Genomic DNA, 21,442 nt, shown 5'->3' on the forward strand with positions numbered 1-21,442 from the left:
CCGTGAGGACACTGGTGAGGCTGCTCAGGAAGTAGGCGGGGAGTTTGGATGGATGAGGACAGGAGGGGGGAGGGTGCGTGCGGGAGCATAGGAGGTATGGGCCGCACTGCTGCCGGGCCTTGTCCTTGGTGCAGAGGGGAAGGGACAGAGAGGAGCAGGGAGGAAACGCAAAGAGGGTTCTTGTCTTTCTAGCTAAAGCGAGCCTGATCAAAGCTAAATAGCCAGTCCAGTACATGGGAAGCCTAACCTGGCTTCTGTGTGAGGACCGAGTCCCATAACCTCTCCTGACTGACATGCCACTAAGGTGTCCCACGCTCCTGCTTTGGACATCAGCTCTGGGCCCAAGATCCCCACCTGCTGTGACTATATGCATCACGTCTCTGTAAGATTTGGCATGGCATAAAAAGCAGCCTTGCTTGCCGGGCTGCATTCAACCCTCAGGAAAGGAGCCTAGCAGTTTGCTTCACTCATCCTTTCTTTGTCTTCAGAAAATCCCATGTGCAACACTGGAGAGCACGGACATCGTAGCTTCCATAAACAGCCGGCACCTTCGATGAGTGTGATAGATTCCTTCCACTATTCTTGAGCTGTCCCGTGTGTGTGTGTGTGTGCGCGCGCGCGCGTGTGTGCGTGTTTCCCCTGAAGACAGTGGCTGTCCGAACCCTCCCAGGTGTTCTGACCAGTGGGAAGTTGCTTACACAGAGGAGTCTTGGAGTGTGTGCTGATAGGCTGTAGGCCTGCTTTGCAGGAGATTTGCTCCGGGGATGTTGCGTCCAAAGCTTCCACCCAAGCTTGACCTTGATTTCCTATTGGCCAGTGGTGTTTGAGTGTGTGCTTAGAGAATCTGAACCTTCCTGAGGCTTAGGGAAATCTTATCAAGTACAGTCAGTTCCCTCCGTAATGCTTTTCTGCCATTGCTCGGTCGTGTATACACACTGAGACCCGCTATGACCGATGTTGCCCTGTTCTGTCCTCCACGGGTCCACACGCTTTCCATCCATGTGGGCTTGAGCACAAGGATTTGGGTTTTCTCTGTGCACATGACTCTAGGGACTAGGCTGTAATCTTGAACGTGGGCTTCTAAGCTTGCCCTGCCTTCTGTGTCCATGGAAACCACTGTGTCATGCTTCGTCCTGTCGGGGATCATGATAGAATCTAGGTATTTGGCTGTGTGCACAGATGCTTATGGCCCTTTGCTAGCTAGCACCCATGGTACATCATGACCTTCTGGCTGAGGGACTAACACAGGTGGGTAGGCCAGAGCAACTTTCAGATTGGAACCTGAGCTCCAATCTTGGCTTTCCAAGTAGGAGGTCAAGGGTTTGGTCCCTTCATCTCTGCACCATGCCCGTCTCAGGAAATCAAAGGGAAATGTCCTCCAGGTACAGCTGTGGTGAGTAGGGGAAGGAGTATGTAAAGTGTGCCAGGGTGATGAGAGTGTTTTGGAAGGGTGACACTGTGATTGTGGTGGAAGTGTGAGAAAGGTCTTCTAGGAAAGGCACACAATCATGTTCACAAGCATAATGCATGGGGACACACACACACACCTGCACACCCCCCCACACACCCCCATGCACACAGGGCCTTCATCCCACGTGCACACAGATCAGCCCTTCCCTATGTACGAGTTCTTCCAGGCCCTGTTCGACGTGGTGACCGTGCCTCACCAGACAGTCTCAGTCAGTATCCCCCAACCCCCGTTCCTTGTTGGAACCCAGAATCAGGGGGCAGGCTTCTTTGTACTCTAGATTTCCTCCCAGAGCCTGATGCTCTTAAATACGTACAGCTGTCCTTGCTCCCAGCGTCTACCTGCGATTGGGGAAAAGGAAACACAGTGAGGATCCTAACATCCTGTCTGCTGTTGGGCCAGCTCTTTGGTTTGGAGGAGGACTTCGGGCAGTTAATTGGATGAGGTCCCGTGGTTGAGTCCACGTCCCCCCGCCCGAGTTCAGGAGGACCGTTTGAATGATGCTGGAGCATCATTCAATCTCCGAAGTCCATTCTGATCAACAGACAGAACGTTCTCTTTCAAGGAGAAACCTTTTCTGCTGAAGAAGGTGTTTGATCCCATGGAGTTTGTAACTGAGGCTGTCCTGTGTCATCACCCTTTTTGGGTCCACTGTGTGTAAGAGGTCAGACCCAGCATTCTTCTACGAGGGGAGGCTGCCACCCCCTTCCCCTGGGAGGTAAAGTGCCCGATGTTCATCAAACTCCACTGATGGAAGAAATCAAGGAAGCACCATTTCTGTCTCTGAGAAAGAGAGGTGAGCTTACCTCAGGGAGAGTTGGGGGACCTTCCTTTTTCCAGCTCCTAGGAAGGTCATTGGACTGCCCCTCCACCCGGTCTAGGAGAACAGAGAGGAGCTGTCAGGACGTTGGCTGCACTACTCAGGAATGACTTGGGGAGTTAAGTCTGCTGGATGTGGATGCGGGGCCAGAGGGAATGGACGTGAAGGGTGACCAAGCAAGGCCTAACTTGCCAGTGGGCCAACAGTGGTGGACACAGTGGTGGACACAGTACACAGTGGTGTACACAGAAACACAGAGGAGGGGAGCAGGATGGAAAAGGAAATGGGGCCTTGGCTTTCCAACAGAGGGGATGTCATCAGTGGGAACTCATCAGCGTCTGTCTGGGAAACACTCAAGACACCCTGGGTTTCAGGGCGTAGTCCCCTGAGCCCTCCTGCCCACTGTGGAGTCAAGCCAGCTTGCCACTTCTTCAGCTGGTCATGGGGCCTGTTCAGCTGTCTTCCGTGCACCTCTGCTGTGTGACCCTATCAGTCCTCTATCGTGCCTTGGAGGAGTGGGTTTTTCGGTGACGGAATCCAAGTACTGGGGACGGTTGTACTTGTTAGTACTCGTCCGTTAAGTGACACTGCTGACATCCGTGATGCTTTGTAGACTGCACTGCCATCTACGGGGAAAACGTTGCCATCCTATCTCATGGAACCTCTGTACCCGTGACATGACCGGCCCTCCCCCTTTCCTCCCTGCACCGTCCCTTCCACTTTCTGGGTCTATGAATGTCCCTATTCGAGTGTCCTCAAAGCCTGGGATCGTGTAGAGGTACACTACTCTTTCCTTGTGTGCTTGCTTTCAAAATGCGTGTTAGGTTTCTAGGGTCCATCTGTTTCGTAAAATATTGGAAACGTTTGTTTCTTCTTACGCCTGAATTGCACTACATGATGTGTATGGATGCCATTGAATGTGTTCTTTCCTCCCATGATGGATTTGGGGGCAGTGCCTGTCTGGGGCTATTGGGAACCCAGCTGTGTGAGACTTTAGTGTGCAGATTTCTGTGTTTCCAGAATGAGAAGATGTCACCGAATGCATTGGCCCCATTTGTAGAACGGTAACCACGTGGAATCTACTGGGTACTTGAGTTCCCCAAATGTGGTGAGGTCGTTTTGTTCCTTTGAAGATACGTAGCACACCCATGTAAGATGTGGCTAGTGGGCGGAAGTGGAGGGGGGCCATCGTGAAACCTCCTGTCGTATTCTGGTCCATTTTTCTGTTCAGCGTTCCTGGGGGAAAACATAGTCTCTTCCTTCCTACACATCTAAGAACCATGTTTCCTGGGGAGACCTGTAGGGACCTGTGTGTTCCAGAAAGACCTAAGATCCATCCCTTCAGCTAGTAGACACTTTTTTCCTGTGCCCCTTGGGTCCAGTTTGAATGAGGATCTCATCGTGACTTGTGGACTTAAAAGGGGACGGACGGACGGCATAGAGGGAAATGGCTACCAGTGAAATCAGAGGACAATGTGTCTCAGCAGTTTTAATAGCTTCGTTTATGTCTGTGCTCCTGAAGGAAAGCATGCGTCTCCAATCAACGTAATGAGTCAATCCCCAAGGTACCTTCCTTGGTGTCCTTGATGATGTACACCTCATCGTGGAAGGAGAACCGGACTCTCTTCTTGGGTTCTCGTGGAGGGGGCGGCGTGGGTGGGGGCACCTCCACATCCTCGAGGAGACACTCCGCACAGATTTCTGAGAGACGCACAGAAATAGAGAACGGTGTCGGCACCTTGTCGTCAGGAGCCAATAGGGGGATTGGACATCCTTTCCTTGTAGTCCATCCGTCTCCTGCCCCTACTCGCCAGGTGCCCAGCAGGCATTCCTCCCTCCAGGTGGGACTTAGGAAGAGGTCACCATGTGCTGTGCTCTGAATTCTGCCCCCTCCCACACCCACAGGTTCTGTGGGCAACGGCTTGTATGGAGCAGAGACAGGACAGAAACGCAACAGATCGCCGTGAGCATGCGTGATGGCCTGGTTCACATCCATTGAGCAGCCACACCTACCCTCTGTGCCCTGTTTCCCAGCCCTCTGGCTTAGACGTTTGTTTGCCGCCACAGTGTCCCAAGTGATTGAGTCCAAGGAGCGCCTGGTACCTAGGGGAGGACTGGATGCTTCCCAGCCGCTCGGCAGGTGTTGAGGAAGCGACCGCCTAGGGACTCAGCTAGACGGCTGGCTGTGGGTGAAGCCACAGTGGAGGACAGTGGAGGGCCCTGAAATGTAGGGTGGTGAAGGGACCGTCCAGAGTTGCCACCCTGATGAAGGATGGAACTGGGACAGGTATGTTGTTGTTTCCCTGTGGCCGGAGATCCCCGAGCCCCTGACACCAACCCATGGCCCCTGAGAAAAGGTCCTGAAGCCCTGAACCAAGCGCTGCCCTCACAGTCTCAAATCCCTCTGTGCCACTGTGTCTGTAGGGGAGAGCGAGGGCCACGAGACCAGCCTCAGTCCTCACTCACCTCTGTGTTTGGGGCCCTGACATCAACTAGGTGGTGGTTTCTGCCCAGTGGGTCCCTAGTGAAGGAGCAGGAACGGGTAGCATGAGCCACGTTCCCTCACCTCTCATCAAGGTCAGTGCAGTCCCCCAAGGCCGTCCTGAAGGCCATTTGCAGCCTAGGCTCCTGGCGTTCTGCTTGGCTCCCAAGCTGATTCAAACTCCCAACAGTCACATAGGACCCGGCCGAGAACTCGCTTGCCTAGAGCTCGTCTGTCCCGAGGAGCAGTCGTTGGTACAAACGGACATGGAGGTGGCCATGTGGTTGGTTTCAGGAAGGAGACGGATGATGCTGAGTGGCCCACTCTTGCCGTGCGGACTGCTCTGAGGAGGCTGAATGGAAGTGAGGCTACCCTGGCTGGAGTGAGTCGCTCCCTGCTCTCTCATTTTTCGCCCGCTTCCCCTATCTACTCTCAGGTCTCTTGATCCCCTCTGGAGACTGTAGTTTTAGTGGACAGTCTCCTGTCTCTTTTCCTAAGCTGGGCCTGTAAAACCCAGCCCAGCAGTACCTTTGAGAGCAGCAGACAGTCCACTGTGCAGCTGCCGTGTGTTCTGTCCACCCACCCGGTCGCACAGCCCGTTTCCGTGCACTCCCAGGCATCAAGCAGACGGCCCGTGAAACACTTCACATCAACCCATGAGACCACCCTGCTATCCTCCAGCATCTCTCCTTCTAAAAACAGCTGCATTTCGACCTCTGACCTTTCCTCTCCGATTTTGTCATGTCCCTCGGGAAGAGGAGACCGGCAATTTGTTCCCCTCAAATGTGGTGCCTGGGTCACACCAAGATTCTCCTGATCCAGGGACTGCAGTGTGGAATGTGACCTGTGTGTTGTCCCTGTAGGACTGTGTTTAAAATAGGCATTCAGAAAGAGTACGGTTTTCTGAACGTCGGAGCGCTTTAAGGAAGGCAGCTTCCCCACGAAATCCCAATGAAATCACCTAGACAAAAGAACAAACACAGGCATCCAACCAGGAGGAGGAATCAGAGGGTGGAGAGGAAAAGCCAAAGAGAAGAAGCCTGTCTCTGTAAAAGGGAGGCAGCCAGCTCCAGAGAAGACAATTGAGAAAATCGATAGCCACATACCCGTACAACAGCAGTTAAGATTCCCCATCGTGGGGACCTTTAGTCCTGTTCACCGAACCGCCAGGGGCTTGGCTCACAGAGTGACAGTTGAAATGGAACGTTGGATGCGTGTCATCAGGTCGCCGTGGCGATGGCTCATGACAGAACTCTGAGGGTGAAGGCATCCCTGCATACTGCGGGGTCATGGAAGGAAGTGGGTTGGGGAGGGGTCGATGGATAAGGCACTTGTTGTGGTCAGCTCTGAGTGGTGCAGAGAAGTGAGGAGTCCCCGAGTTGTACTGCAGAATGCAATACTGCGTATGTTAACTACCTGCATTTTTGGACATTAAAAAAAAGATACTCCTGAGGGCACCTAGGAGACTGAAATGTTCATTTTCCTATCTGCTACTCTGGAAAACTCCTATTTTTACGAGATTGTTTCACAAAGTCTCTCCAAGAGTTCTTGGGTGGTGGCTCAGTGGCTTAAGTATTGGCCATCGGCTCAGGTCCTGCTCTTGGAGTCCGGGATCAATCTTAGCATCAGGCTCCCTGCTCAGGGGGAGTGCTGCTCTCTCTGCCTCTCCCCCAAGTCCTGCCTGCTCTGTCGATAAAGGACCCTGCATTTACACTCTTGGGTATTTACCCCACAGATACAGATGGAGTGAACAGAAGGGCCATCTCTACCCCAATGTTTATAGCAGCAGTGGCCTCGGTCGCCAAACTGTGGAAAGAACCAGGATGCCCCCCTTCAACAGACGAATGGATAAGGAAGTGTGGTCCATATACGCTATGGAGGAGGACGCCTCCATCAGAAAGGATGAATACCCAACTTCTGTAGCAACATGGACGGGACTGGAAGAGATTATGCTGAGTGAAATAAGTCCAGCAGAGAGAGTCAATTACCATAGGGTTTCACTTCTTTGTGGAGCATAACAAGTAACATGGAGGACATGGGGAGATGGAGAGGAGAAGGGAGTTGAGGGACATTGGAAGGGGAGGTGAACCATGAGAGACTATGGACTCTGAAAAACAACCTGAGGGTTTTGAAGGGGCGGGGGTGGGAGGTTGGGGGAACCAGGTGGTGGGTATTAAGGAGGGCACGTATTGCATGAAGCACCAGGTGTGGTGCAAAAACAATGAATACTGTTTCGCCGAAAAGATAGGAAATAGCTAAGTAATTTAAAAAGTAGGAAAATATGTAAAGGGCTTCCTGCAGGGCTCCCCTCCCCAGGAAGGCCCTGTGTGCCTTCCAGGAGCCCCTTGGAGCCATGGGTTCCTAGTATTGTCTGTGGGGCGGACTGCCTGAGCCACGAGCTAAGGATGCAAACATACGTCTGTCATTTTTCAGTGAGCTGCATTAATGTGGATCGCAAGGTGCCCTTTCTGCAGGGGACAGAGAGATACCCTTTGAAAAGCCTGGATTCTCTGTGTGCGTCCGATTTCAAAGGCCCTTAGTGCATGGACCTCCCGCTTGCCTGCCCCCCATCCTCCATTTCTGGTCTGCAGGGAGGGTAGCCCTTTGTGGACAGCGGGTCGTCTCCAGCACTGGATGGCACCTCCGGGGTCAGCATACATGGCACACACATGTGGTGTCCCTGCATGGACACAGAGGATGAGGCAGCTGACAGCTGGGTAGGACCCTCTGGGCTGCCGAGGTCAGTCTGTGCACCCTGGAGCGTTTGGACCCAAAATCTCTCTGCTGGTTTCACCCCTTTTACGTGCACTCCCAGGAGCTTGGCATGCAGGGGGCCGCATCCACTCTAAGTCCCTGCAGGCCTGGCCACTGCCATGTGGTCTCTTGGAAAGTGACCGTCAAGAACTCCTTGGCAACAACCCAGGGGATAGTAGGCATTTACAGGCAGCAAATATAATGTGATTTCTTTACAACAGTTTCTACCTGGGGTACCTGGGTTTCTCAGTCGCTTAAGAAGTTGCCTTCGCCTCAGGTCCAGGCCCTGGGATCCAGCCCAAGTCAAGCTCCCTGCTCAGGGAAGGGGCACCTGCTTCTCCCTCTGCCTCGGCCTGTCGCTCGGCCTACTTGGGAACTTTTTCTCTCTCTCTGCCAAAGAAGTGAGTAACATTGTTACAATATAAATCAACAAGTTAATAGAAATGATACGTAAATGAAGATATTTTATGAATTCTGCAACGTCATACGATGGGAGAGGGAACAAAACCAAACTAGTAACAGCATGTATTTACACACGAAAATACAGTCGTCATGCTGCTTCAGGTAACACAATTCTACCCTTTGGCCCAATTGATATCTAAATAGATCATTTTTCTGGCACAGTTTTGGAAACCTCTCTTAATGGTCTTCTGAAAATACGTACTTTTAAGAAGTTAAGTTTTGAATAATACCCAGTCACCTCTGTCCTTCTGGCAAATGTCGGATAACAATTAATTGGAGTTTACAACTTGGCGAGGGTTTCCTTGGTGGTGTGAAGACAAGTCTAGCTATTTTGAGTATCTTAGAGACGACAATGGAGGAAATTGGATGGATTTCTGACGTTCTGTCAAAATAGACTTTTTTTTTTTTAAAGATTTTACTTATTTATTTGACAGAAATCACAAGCAGAGGCAGGCAGAGAGAGAGGAGGAAGCAGGCTCCCTGCTGAGCAGAGAGCCTAACATGGGGCTTGATCCCCAGACCCTGGGATCGTGACCTGAGCCAAAGGCAGAGCCTTTAATCCCCTGAGCCACCCAGATGCCCCTTGATTTTTTTTTTAAGATTTTATTTATCCATTTGAGAGAGAGAAAGTGCAGCAGACAGAGGGAAAAGCAGGCCACCTGCAGACCAAGGAAACCGATGCAGGATTCGATCCCAAGACTTTGGAATCATGATCCAAGTCCATGAACCACCCAGGCATCTCTGATTTGGTTCTTCTTACGTCTTGTATGATCCTGTTACCATCCTCCTACTTTACTTTCTCAACACTGTGTGTGTGTGTGTGTGTGTGTGTGTGTGTGTGTGTGTGTGTGTAAGCTCCTTCAATGTTCTTATCTACTAATGATGCCATCAGTTTCACATCCAGACTCATTTCTATTGATTCTCTCTTCATTAGAGATCACACATTTCTGTTTGTTTGCATGTCTCAGGACTTTTAGATTTGATGCCAGACATTGTGAATTTTATTTTATGGGTTACTGTTACTTTGTATCCCTCTAAAATGTTTTATCTTTGTTCTGGGATGCATTTAAGTTGGAAACACCTCAAGCTCTTTGATACTTCTGTTTAAGGTTTTTAGGAGACTCCCTGAAGTCTCTTGTCTAAAGTTACTGTAGCCTTACTCCTGCAGTGGTGCCTTCGGCGTGCTTTGCCAGATGTCCCACCTGTCAGGAGACCTTTCCACTCCAGATGGGTGAAATACAAATTCTCCCCAGCCTGTGTATTCTGAATATCGCTTTGATACTCCTTTCTTGGGTCCATCTCCCAACCTCCCAACCTGGGGTCGTTTCCTTCTGCACACGCAGTGGGCAGTCACACCCAACAGAACTCCAGAACTCTCCCTCTCTTTGCAGCTCCTCAAATCCTAGTTCAGCCATCACGTCCCAGATGAGAGTCTGTGGATTTCTTTTCTCCCCAAGAGAAGTGTTTATGACTTCATCTCCAGTTTTTCAGCTTTTCACTTTACCTAGCATTATGGCATGTCTCTGTTTTATTTTGTATTATTCCTTGAGGCTTACAAGTTACCTCTCAATAAACTGCAAGCCCCTTGAGAGCAGAATCCATGACACACCCTTTTCAAAGTCCCCACTGCACATCACAAAATGTGTAGTGCACACATGGTGCATCATAAAGGTCAATGGAATGAATGAGTAAAGGCATTTGTCATATGTCCTCATTAATTAATGTGGGAGAATTTGGGCCTCTGTCTAACATTGCAGGAAAATGAAATACATTTTCCAATAGTTGCTGTTGCTCAGCTTTCTCCCCCTCAGTCTTTCTGCATAATTTCACCAGTGACAGGAAGGGAGGGCATAATAAGCACAGTCATTAAATTTGTAGAGGATACCAAATCCAAAGGGAATCATAATCTCAAAATATAAGATTAGGGTTAATTATATCCTTGGCAAGTAGGATGAGCAATCACAAAGTAAGTAAAATTAAATGAAACTACAAGGTATTAAATTTTAGAAAAAAATTAAGCCACCTGCCATGATAGAGATGGTTGGAACCACGTAAGATTGTAGAAGGTATAGTGAATCACAAGCTGGAAATGTGTCAAAAATGAAATTTCCTGTTGTTATAAGATGCTTTGTAAAAGTGGCAAAGATAATTATCCTTTTACAGTCATAATTGTACAACCCTTATAAAAACCTGTGGCATTTTTTGAGGCCTATTTTTTTATAGCATTAGCAAATATAGGGATTTAAGATTAAAGCTATTAAATTGTTGCAAATGGAACCCATGAAGAGAACTTATTCCCTTTTTCCCTTTTGCTCTTTTATTTTTCTGCAAGAACGAGGTGCAGGTACAGAAAATTAGCTTCCTGTAACAAAGAAAACATGCAAACAAAAAGGAACAAGCACTGCCTATAACTGAAACCAAAGCACTAGCCTTAGCGTTGGGAGACAGTAAGTGAGAAGCATGACACACTATTATGAACATTGACTAGCATTTAAGTGGGGGCTGCACTGACCTCTTCCAGGCATGCAAAAGAGTGTCTAGCATTCAAAGAGCTTTTTAAACTTTTCAGTATATCGTAAATATAATATCTAAACCTCACAGTGAATTTGTGAAATATTATTTCCATTGTACAGATGACAAAATTGAGTAGTTTTTTGAAAACTTTTTATAAGGATTTATTTAGTTATCTGAAAGAGAGAGTGTTGGGGGTAGGGCAGAGGGAAAGAATCTCAAGCAGACTCCTTACTGAGTGTGGAGTCCAATGCGGGGCTCGATCTCACAACCCTGAGATCATGACCTGAGCTGAAATCAAGAGTCAGATGCTCCACTGACTGAGCCACCCAAGCCCCCCTAAAATTGAGTGATTTTGAAGACATGAACCCCATTTTAAGTCAGGTGGCTAAGCAGCATAGTCTAGACAGAAATAGCAATCTGTACAATACTGTGTCAAATGAACAGTCATCCCAAATAAATATGGTGTAATATTTTGAAAGCACCAATGTGCTATGAAATGAAAGATGGTAAATATTATTTTCTGTGGCCTGGAGATTGGACCCTCCTGAAAAAGTACTCTTAGGAATTCCCATGAATTCCTTCAGTATTCAGGGGAAAAGAAAATGTATTAGTTATTTTCCAGATTGTGACACTAAGAAACCCGAAACGTTTGTCTTCCATGAGCTTTCTTCTTGGGGGTAAGTTGAGCATTAATATTATAAGCTTACAGTGCTGCCAACTCCTTCCCTATTGTGCATGGGTCAGTGATTTAAGTGACTGTGCCACCTCCAATCACTTATTTATTTTTAGGTTGTTTTATATTCCTCTTTAGAAATGATAAGTTGGAGTACGCAGGTGGCTCAGTCCGTTAAGCATCTGACTAGCACCTTAATTCAAATGGTTCCAAACTGTTATAATCAAGCATCCATGGGTTAACCACTCTGAAATCATGTATGCAACTCTGAAATCATGTATGTGTATTCTGGAATTGAACTATCCAATAAATGAAATTCAGATGTTAGCTGGATTCTCATTGTTAGTACAGACAAGCAAGGAGAGAAGGTTAGAAGGTTCCATCTGGTAATGCTTACAACAGGAAACAACAGTGTGAATACTTAGCTTACTATAGATACAGATGGTTACACACTAAAATATTTATAGACACCTGTATATACATGAGTGAGTATACACATATTCCCTCTTCAGTTAGCTGAGAGGGTCTTTGAGCAATGACTTAACAGTCACAACAGACACATCTAGTCCCCCAATCTTGGTTTCTCATACTATGCTCCAATGAAAAGAACCAGAACTACTTAGGGGAAAAAAATGGCTAATTCTAGGGCAGGAAAGACATAAGGTGCACCTGGAAAATCTCCTGCCACAGAGTGAGGTAGAAATATTCAAACAATGACAGGGTATGTCAGGGGCACCTGGGTGGCTCAGCGGGTTAAAGCCTCTGCCTTCGGCTCAGGTCATGATACCAGGGTCCTAGGAGAGAGCCCTGCATCAGGCTCTCTGCTCGGTGGGGAGCCTGCTTCCTTCTCTCTCTGCCTGCCTCTCTGCCTACTTGTGATCTCTGTCTGTTAAATAAATAAAATTTTTTAAAAAAATCAACAGGGTATGTCAATAGACACAGGAACCGAGAGAAGGTGCTTTTTAAAAAATTTATTTACTTGTTTTTGAGAAAGTAGGAAAAGGAGAGAAAGCATAAGCAACAGGGAGGAGCACAGGGAGAGAGAGAGAGAGAATATTTATTTATTTATTTATTTGACAGAGCCACTGAGCCACCCAGGCACCCCGAGTGAGAGAATTTCAAGCAGGTCCCACACTCAGCAAAGAGCCCAACGTGGGGCTGGATCCCAGGACTCTGAGATCATGACCTGAGCTAAAATCAAGAGTTGGACACTCAACCAACTCAGCCACCCAGACGCTGCTAGAAGATGCTTTTACTAACCAACCTGGAACAACTTGAGCAACAAAAGGAACAAGGTATCATTGTACTAGAACCAAAATCTAAAATAACTAGCCATGAATTCGTGCTGATATAAATGGATTAGTAAATATTAGAGAACAGAAAAATCTCCTATGCAGAATTCCTGATAATTTATGTACATAATTGTGTAGCTACTCCAACAGGAAGGAGGTATAGTGTAAGTGGTAAAGTGTAATTGTCCACTTCCTTCCAAGGAGTACAGTATGAGGACAGAGAAAACAAAGTAATAAGTCATGTCCAGAGCACTAACCCTTGATATGGTAAGACCAAAGGACATTTTATCTCTGTGGTCTTCCTCCAAGAAACCCATAACCTCAGTCTAATCATGAAAACAACAGCAGACAATTCCCAATTGAGGAACATTCTACAAAACACCTAACTGTACTCCTCAAAACTGCCCAGGTTATCAAAAACAAGGGAAGTCTGAGAAATTGTCACAGCCAAGGGGAGCCTAAAGAAACGACAAAGTGAAATGTGGCATTCTGAAACAGAATACCTGCATGGGGGAGAAAACATCAGGGTCAACTATCAAAAGACAAATCACATTCCATAAAATAAGAGTTTGCAACCCATAAAATGGACAAGCACTAGTATCCCTAATCTATAAAGAGCTAGACACTGAAGAAGAAGAAAAACAAAGCCACAAACCTAAGAGCAAAATGGGCAAAAGATATGAAGAGGGTTCACAGAAACGTAAATACACCTTTCAGATACATGAAAAAATACTTAACCTCACTCATAGTTAAGAAGCTTGCAGAGATAAACTTCATAAAATACCATGTTTCTCTTTCCACGGCCAAAATTCCAGAAGTTGAACCACATGTTCTATGGGAGAAGCTGTGGACAAACAAGCACGGATGCGGTGTCGATGGGAGTGACACAAAATGGTACCACAATCCTCAATGATCGAGTTATCAATTCTATGCACCCATTGACCTGGCAGCACACTTCTAGGAATTTATCAGATAGAAAAAACCTATACGTACAAGGTCGTTCACTAGAACATGGTTTGTAATAGCAAAAGCTTTGAAATAGTGCATAACTAATAATAACCAGTTAACTATGGAACGTCCAATCTTGAATTACTGTGCAGCTATAACAAACAATCCATGTTCTGTTTAGATATAGATGTCTGGGACATGCTTTTAAGAAGTGACAAAAAAGCAAAGAAAGAACAGAAAATCATATATAGACTCCTTACTCAAAGTGTGGCTCCCTGAGCAGCAGAGTCCGCTTCACCTGGAAGCTTTTTAGAAATGCAAAACCCAGGGCCCCCACCAGATCCACTAAATCAACATCTGCATTTTAACAGGATGCCAGCGTGTACAGCTGCATCTAAGTTCGGAAGCCCTAAAGATGATGGATTCCCTTCTAAATAAAAGTAGGGGGCATACAAGAGCATCTTTTAACTGAAAAAAGAAGCACTGGTAGGACAAACAAGACAGATATCTACAGCAGGAGGACCATAACTCCAGTTTGTCTGGGACTGTCCCGATATAGCCAGTTGTCCCATCATAACTTTATGGAACCTCTTTCATTCTCAGTGGAAGTGTCTCAGTTGAGATGAAAAATGTCACCCTTCCTAGAGGGAACATCACTTAACCTTTAACCATGTTATTACTAATTCAAAAGTATTTTATTAAAAAGAGAGAGAGAGAGAGAAGACCAGTCATTAAAAAACACAGACTGAAGAAAAGCAGTGAGCCAAGGATGGTTGAGCAACAAACCCAAGGAGAGGCAACGTCTGGGGCAAAAGGGAAAGACAACTTTGTGAAGAACAGTAAGGAGATGTATCAGAGTTAAGAAAGGAAAGCTAGCAGGCAGGTGTCAGAGACAACAAAGACTGAGGGATATGCTGCAGGATGGTCAAGTAAGACAAAGCCAAAAACTGGATTTGACTACAATTTGGTAGCCTTTTCCAGAGCTGACTCAGGTGAATGTCAAAGAAGCAAGAATGCATTCATGAAGTTGAAATATGAATGAGAAATGCAGAAACCAAAGCCAGAACAGGCGGCTATTCAAGCTAGAGATGTGAACAAGCGGACACAAACACTTAGGGAGAGTCATCTGGAGGACGCGTGGTCCCTCCATTCCACCAGATCTTCAAAGTCCTATTCCTGGATCAAGCAGGACCATGAGAGAGCTGTCCACTCAGACCTCATTGCTCGGTCCCCTGAAAAGCATCCATACACTTCTAGCACAATGCTGTGTCTATCAGATATGATTATAGGCAATTTCAGTGTTGTTATTAGAAAAATAAAAGGAAGTTTTACAACTTGCACAACTCTGTGAAATTAAGAGTCCTGCTTCTCATTCTACCAACTGTTCTTTGAATTTGCTTGATATACTTGATATACTTCCCTTCAAGTAATTCTTGCCTATTTCTATCTTTTCGGTTTTATTTTTAAGATTTTATTTATTCATTTGACAGACAGAGATCACAAGTAGGCAGAGAGGCAGGCACAGAGAGAGAGGGAAGCAGGCTCCCTGCTGAGCAGAGAGCCTGATGTGGGGCTTGATCCCAGGACCATGGGATCATGACCTGAGCCAAAGGAATGGGCTTTAAGTCACTGAGCCACCCAGGAGCCCCTCTATTTTTTTGTTTTAAAAATATGAATCCTTTCAAATTTTAGAAAACTGATTTTCAAACAAAGTGGAAATAAACAAACAAAAAGCTCACCTGCGATGTGTTCATTTTCTGCTCTTAGTGGAGGAGGGAGAGCTGAGGAAGAAGGAAGGAAGAAGGAAGTTAGAAGAGACTTGGCCTGCCTTGCAGTTCCTGGATTTACCTGCCCACACAGCTCCACATACAAGATACTTATGTGTCCATGTGTGGCTCCATAGATGTTGAGCTTAGACATGATACTTTTCACTGAGTGAATATAAACATTTGTTTCTTACTGATTTATTACCAATTTAGGTTCTGTGACAGAGAAAAATTAAAAACATGAAAAGATGAGTTGAACATTTAACAGTAACCTAAAGGAGGAAACACTATGGCTTTTTCAGCACTGATGTGGGAAAAATTAAAAATTAAAAATCTCAAGCCATGCTGTTCATCTGTTTTCCTGTGAACACTATTAATCTCCTGAGGTCAGAAAATCCAAGCAACCTCTGGAAAAAAGAGATATAGGTGTTTAAGGCAAGATAAAAAATAAATGTTTAACGTTTCTTTCTTACAACTTTCAAAAGGTCTTTTAATAAGAAACTATCTTTGATTTAATTAATAATGAAAAAATGAGCCGTGGCCTGGGAATTTGCAGACCTTTTAACCATGGTTCTGCCACCAACAAACTGCATGTTCATGGTCAGTCACCTTCTCAGGCTCAAGTTTTGTTTTCTTTTTTCATTTTTCAAATAAGGCCAAAACAGATAACCTCGTGCCTGCACTACCATCCTGTACGTCTATAAGGCCAGGAGAGCAGGAACCTCTGCATCTTTCTAGACGCCATCAACAATGGCAAATGGAGAATGGAAAACGGGTGTTCAGGGAGTGGTGATGACAGAATTTCCTTCGCTATGGCTGGTGAGCCTTTCATCCCGACCATGCCCTCACAAACTCTCCAAAGGGGTGACATTTCCTGTGTAGCCTGCGTGCCCACCCTCTCAGCTCCAGCTCACCTCGCTCTTCTTAAATTTGTCCCGGACCTTCCACCGTCACACAGCCTTCGATGCCTTCAGGATACTGTCATGCTTATACGTAACAAATAACAAATGAATACATAATAAATAATAACTGGGGACCTAGGCAATGTTAGAGTCAGGAAAGGGCCTTGGTGGCTAGCTAGTACAGCCTCTTCCCTCTTCCATTGCACAAATGAGTTAACTGAGCAATGAAGGCCCTAGAGAATTGTCAAAGCTCCAGCTGCACATTATTACATACACAACAAATACAACAGTAGCTAACAAAATGTGAGTTTCAGAATAATCACATCGACTATTCAGGGCTCAGGAAATGCTTCCTGGGACCTTTTGACTTGGAGGGCTCAGGCAGAGTCCAACGCACCATGCTTTCAGGTGCTTCTGAAGGAATGTTGGGTCCCATTTCGGTACGTCCTAGGTGTCTAGCATTGCCGTCCCTGAGGCCCAAGTTTTCCCTGAGGTGCACTATGGTGCTTGGGGCCCCAGTTCCTCTGGCGTAGTGTCTGGGTGCTCCCGAGTCGGAGCTCAGATGAGGGGCAGCCTCTCCTCCCTACACCTCTTGCTGCTGCCAAACACACAGGCTGAGCAGGGCCCATTTTGTGGGGCCACTGCCAGTGTTTAGTTCAGCATTGGCCATGGTCCTGTGCGTGGAAGCGACAGGGGCGGTTCCAGGGCAGCACCCTCGGGGAATCCAGCAGGGGTAGGGTTGCTGCTCCTCGAGTCGACCCCAAGGTGCTTTCCAAGGACATGAGCCCTGAGTTGGCTATCTCTGGAAAGGAGTGTTCTTTTGAAGAGGAAAAGTCGGTTTCAAGAGCCTACCTTTGTGCACTCACGTCTAACTCTGGTGGCCTTTCCAAATGTGTCACTTACCTAAGCTAGACAACTTGAGGTCACCCTCAGAAACATGGCCACATTAGCTCGTGGGTGGGTAGTCCCCTTGCTCCTTATTCTGTGGTCATAACACTGGGAACCCATGTGCTCAGGGTTCATTCAGCAACTGGAGCATGCGATTGATTCCCCCATGACTGTGGAACTCAACGAGCACCTTGACCAGCTGGATGGGGTTGGGATGAGGAACTCTTTCCCTCAAAGCCAGAGAACACACACCACTCCACAGGGTTCTCTGGGGACTTATGGGGACAATGAAGGACCCTCCTCTCTACCTGGAGTGGAGGGTGCACTTGGGGTGCCCCTATCTCTGGACAAGTTTTCTCCCACTCACCAGTGACTCCTAGTAATGAGGATCTCCCGGCAGGACCTCTAATCAAAAGGGCTCGGGACTCTGCTACCAGGGTAACCTGGAGTTCAGAAGTTTTGTGTGGGGCAGGGACTTGAAGAACCATCTCCATATGTGTCAAGAAGTAATTTTCCCCCACAATCAACTCTAGACATCCTGGTTAAGGGTACATCTCCAAGTTAATCAACAAGAAGAGGCTATCTCTTCTTCTGGAGGAAAGACAGAAGCCGGCACAAAGACACCCAGGTCAAGGCCTGAACCTCAACCCAGGCGGGAGGTTCAGAACCAAGATAACTTACCACTGCGATGCAGGTAAACCAGGGAGATGACAGTGGTCACACTCCTGGACGTGCTGCACTTCCATCTGCACTGAAGAGACAGAGGCCAGACTCTTTGGATGCTGCCCAGGAGGCCACGTCCCCTGAGCCTTGAAGCACCACATGTAAAAACAAGGAGAGCATTCAGTCGAGGTCTCAGGACCCGCATGTGGGGACACTCAGAGTCACCCATGTTGGAAAGCAGGCCCCTCCGTCCCAGCAGGGAGTGCAGGTTCAAGGAGGCCAAAACCACAGGGCCCCGCCATCTGTCAAAGTTTTAGCATTGCTGCTAGAAGACCTTCCCCTAATACATGCTTAGAGATTAGGCCGCCAAGAGTTCCATGAAGCTGAAATGGGCCTCTGGCCTTTCCTTGCTAAGACGTGCCTCTCGTGGACCCTGGAACTCAACAAGAAAAAGAAAAAAAAAACCAACAATAACAACTATCTTCCCATTTCCAACACCCTTCCACTTCAGGGTCATGGCTACGGCAGACTTCACACTGTGCGCATTTTGCCCTGATAAATGCCAACCCTCCAAAAAAAACACAGAGCAGAGAGTCAGGCTTTGGCACCCTGGCGACCTGGCTGGCTGCCATGGCTGCCTGCGCCTGCCTGCCTCCCTGCCTCCCTCCCTGGCTCCAGTCCTTTCCTATGAGTATCTGCCTGGGCCCTGGGACTCTGGCTCTGGCCCAGGTGCCCCGGGCCCTGGGTGCAGGACTTGAAAAGGCAGTTGAGGGGCCGCAGATTCCAGCCAGCAGGCATTGTGCTCCCCTCAACTCAACCACCGTGGTGATCAACGTGGGCCGAGGTGCCAGATCCAACTGCGGCCCCCACCTTCCTGCTCAAACAGAGGGGGGTCCTCGGAAGCAAGGCACACCGGCCCCAAATAACCTACCCCTTGGCCCCCACCGGCCTGAATATCCCCTGGGGACAGAAGCCCCAGAAGCCAACAAAACCTCCACTCCAGGCAGCGCATTTCACTCATCCTCACGTCTTGCACAGGTTGTCTGATGGGTCCAGAAAAACCCGCCTATGGTATGGCCCACGTGCTGCTGTGATGCTAGGAACCCTTCACCTCCCCAGAGTCTGAAAGATCACCTGACCCATTTCGGAGGGCTGTCCCAGCGACCACGCCCACTTCTCCTGCCAGCCTGGGACTCTGCCTGCAGAGGGAATGCCCCTCATGGCTGGCCAGAGGCATGATACTCTAACTGCCACAGTGACCTGAGCAGGAGCCCCAGCAGAGGAGAGGAGAAGGGACAGGCCCTTGGCTCAGAGATGAGCCCACATGGTGCTCCACAGGACATGACATCCCTCTGGGGGCCGCCAAAGAAGGGGCAGCTAGGACAACAAACTCAGGGGCTTCATCGTATCACAAAGGGCTATAAACAATGATCTATGGGGCTTTCTCAGACCTGAGAAGGGGCTGTGACCAGCAGGTCAGGCTGACATAGATATCGGGTTGCTACAGGCCCACCTGGCACCGTGGGCCACCGAGCACAGACTTCTCTGCAGAGGCCAAGGTCCGCACATGCCTGGATTCCCCAGGAGGCATTCCCTGCCTCTCTCTGGCAGCACGTCCTGGGAAGCAGGAGGATGCCTCCAGGAGTGAAATAATCCCTCAGTTCTGAGGGCAAGATTGGAAGCATCTCTCTGTCCGTTGGGTTGGCCCAGCCCTCCACAGATCTCCTCGTTCACAGCAGGGACCTGGAACCCAGTCTCCCCTTCCCACAGTTCCCCGGAACCAGGCCCCTAACAGGGGCACGCTGCCAGGCCCCTGAGAGAGGCAGGCCAGGACTTCCAGAGGGCAGGGGCACCCAGAGCATACCGGTCTCTCTCACAAACACCTCCACGGTGTGCTAGATGGGCTCAGGATGATGCTCTCGGAGGCCTCCAGGATGACCCCCAAGGGCCGGTATTTCTTCACACCTACAGGTGGAAAGAGACAGGGATCAGGGGGTCGGGAACCACCTCCCTCTCTTGGAACCGCACTGAGCTTCTGTGGGCAAAGCTCCGGGCATCCCCAGAGGGTGTGTGTGGAGCGGCGTCCTCCTCCTTCCCTGAACAGGGACTTTCATCCACCCAGCACAACAGCAGACCCACCTGGCTCCTCTGCACTGAGGGTCAAGGGGACAGCAGGCTCGCTTCCAGAGGAAGAACACAGGCGCCAGAACACAACGGCATGGGTCTTGCCATTCCTCCAGAATCTCTCTGTGAGAACGGATGAGGAAAGGCCCCAGCATCGGAGCAAGAAATGCACTGTTTGGACTCTTGAGTATTTTAAATTGTCCTTGTCCAGTGGCTTCTACCTTGCATTTCTCCTGGCAGTATTACTGAAATGTCAAAATCAGTGTTCCTCCAAGAATGCAAGTCAGCCATCAGGACTACCCAGACATGAGACCCTAAGTCCCATCGAGATGGGCTGTCCTCAAGTCTTCTTCTTAGCGGGATGCAGTCTGAAGACTCAACTAGCTTGGATGATCCAGGAACTAGGAAACTGCCACCTTCCAGGGGCAGAAGGGACCCAAAGTTAGGATGCCAGCCACCCAGACAGTGAGAAGGGATGGTAGGAAATCACACTCGGATCATTGCTGTTTTCCTGTTAGAAGGATGGCAGAAAAGAGATAGATGAGAATTCTCAAGGAAGATTCATCACGCTGGAAGCTTTGCTAAGAAAGCCACTCTGAAACTAGAGTGTGGGGGACAATCAGGAAGGAAACCCTAGGCACATCTCCTGTGTCAAAGGTCCGAGCACCGGGAACTTTTGACGTCCGGCCCATGGACCTGCTCAGTGGCAGATCCCCCACCACCTGGTACACATCCCTCTACTCTAGACTGAAAGAGAGACAACGCAACACCTGTTAGCTGCCAGCACTCATCGTTGTCCTTGCAAAACACGTGCTTGTCCCTCATGAACCTGTACTCCCTGCTCCAATTCGGGAGCACACCTGATTTCCCTCCACTCTGTGTCTCCCAGAGGACCATCCCTAATTCCCCAAACAGAAGTGTTCCTTTTTTTGTTTGTTTTCTTTTCCAGCACCCACTTCTTGACTGACACAAAGATGTACCAAGACATAGGGTCACCGTAGGCTATTTACACATCGTCATGTGGAGGCAAACATCAGAGAAAACTTTCAAATGCCAAAGTCCACCTCACCTTAAATGCAGATTCCTGAAATCGATGGGTTTCCAATTCAGTCTTTTTGGAAAATTTCTCTCCAAAGAACCATCCCCGGCTGTCAGAAATAAAATGTCTGTTTTGGCGGTGCCTGGTTGGCTCAGTGGGTGAAAGCCTCTGCCTTTGGCTCAGGTCACGATCCCAGGGTCTTGGCACCGAGCCTCACATTGGGCTCTCTGCTCCGCAGAGACCCTGCTTCCTCCTCTCTCTCTGTCTGCCTCTGCTTACTTGTAATTTCTGTCTGTCGAATAAATAAGTAAAATCCTTAAAAAAAAAAAAGTCGACTTTGACAGAACGTCACAAATCCATCCAACTTCCTCCATCGTAATCTCTAAGATACTCTAAATAGCTAGACTTGTCTTCACACCACCACCACCAAGGAAACCCTCGCCAAGTCGTAAACTCCAATTAATTGTTATCCGACATTTCCCAGAAGGACAGAGATGACTGGGTATTACTCAAAACTTAACTTCTTAAAAGTGCATATTTTCATAACATCATTAAGAAAGGTTTCCAAAACTGTGCCAGAAAAATGATCTATTTAGATATCAATTGGGTCAAAGGGTAGAATTGTGTTACCTGAAGCAGCATGACGA

The 21,442-nt window shown here is 48.1% G+C and overlaps 3 protein-coding genes across 11 annotated transcripts in view; 1 reads left to right on the plus strand and 2 right to left on the minus strand.

Moving 5' to 3' along the window:
- LOC116573396 overlaps positions 1 to 4,851 on the plus strand; it is a 184,468-nt gene extending 179,617 nt beyond the window's left edge. The window contains exon 9 of the mRNA XM_032313487.1: positions 4,194 to 4,851. Coding sequence (XP_032169378.1) covers positions 4,194 to 4,255 — 62 coding nt within the window. The 3' untranslated portion in view covers positions 4,256 to 4,851. The remainder of the gene's footprint in view (positions 1 to 4,193) is intronic.
- The window catches only part of LOC116573397, a 154,322-nt gene extending 148,383 nt beyond the window's left edge, over positions 1 to 5,939 (minus strand). The window contains exons 1-2 of one of the 2 annotated variants that reach the window (XM_032313496.1): positions 5,877 to 5,939; positions 3,858 to 3,989 (exon numbers count right to left, since the gene is read on the minus strand). In XM_032313496.1, the coding sequence (XP_032169387.1) occupies positions 3,858 to 3,989; positions 5,877 to 5,904 (160 nt within the window). In that variant the 5' untranslated portion in view covers positions 5,905 to 5,939. The remainder of the gene's footprint in view (positions 1 to 3,857; positions 3,990 to 5,876) is intronic. The other variant, XM_032313491.1, reaches the window with a different exon arrangement.
- The window catches only part of ERO1B (endoplasmic reticulum oxidoreductase 1 beta), a 358,900-nt gene that overhangs the window by 267,264 nt on the left and 70,194 nt on the right, over positions 1 to 21,442 (minus strand). The window lies entirely within an intron of this gene.

The sequence above is a fragment of the Mustela erminea genome, chromosome 14 (genome assembly GCF_009829155.1).
Source record: "Mustela erminea isolate mMusErm1 chromosome 14, mMusErm1.Pri, whole genome shotgun sequence".
Taxonomy (NCBI): Eukaryota; Metazoa; Chordata; class Mammalia; order Carnivora; family Mustelidae; genus Mustela; species Mustela erminea.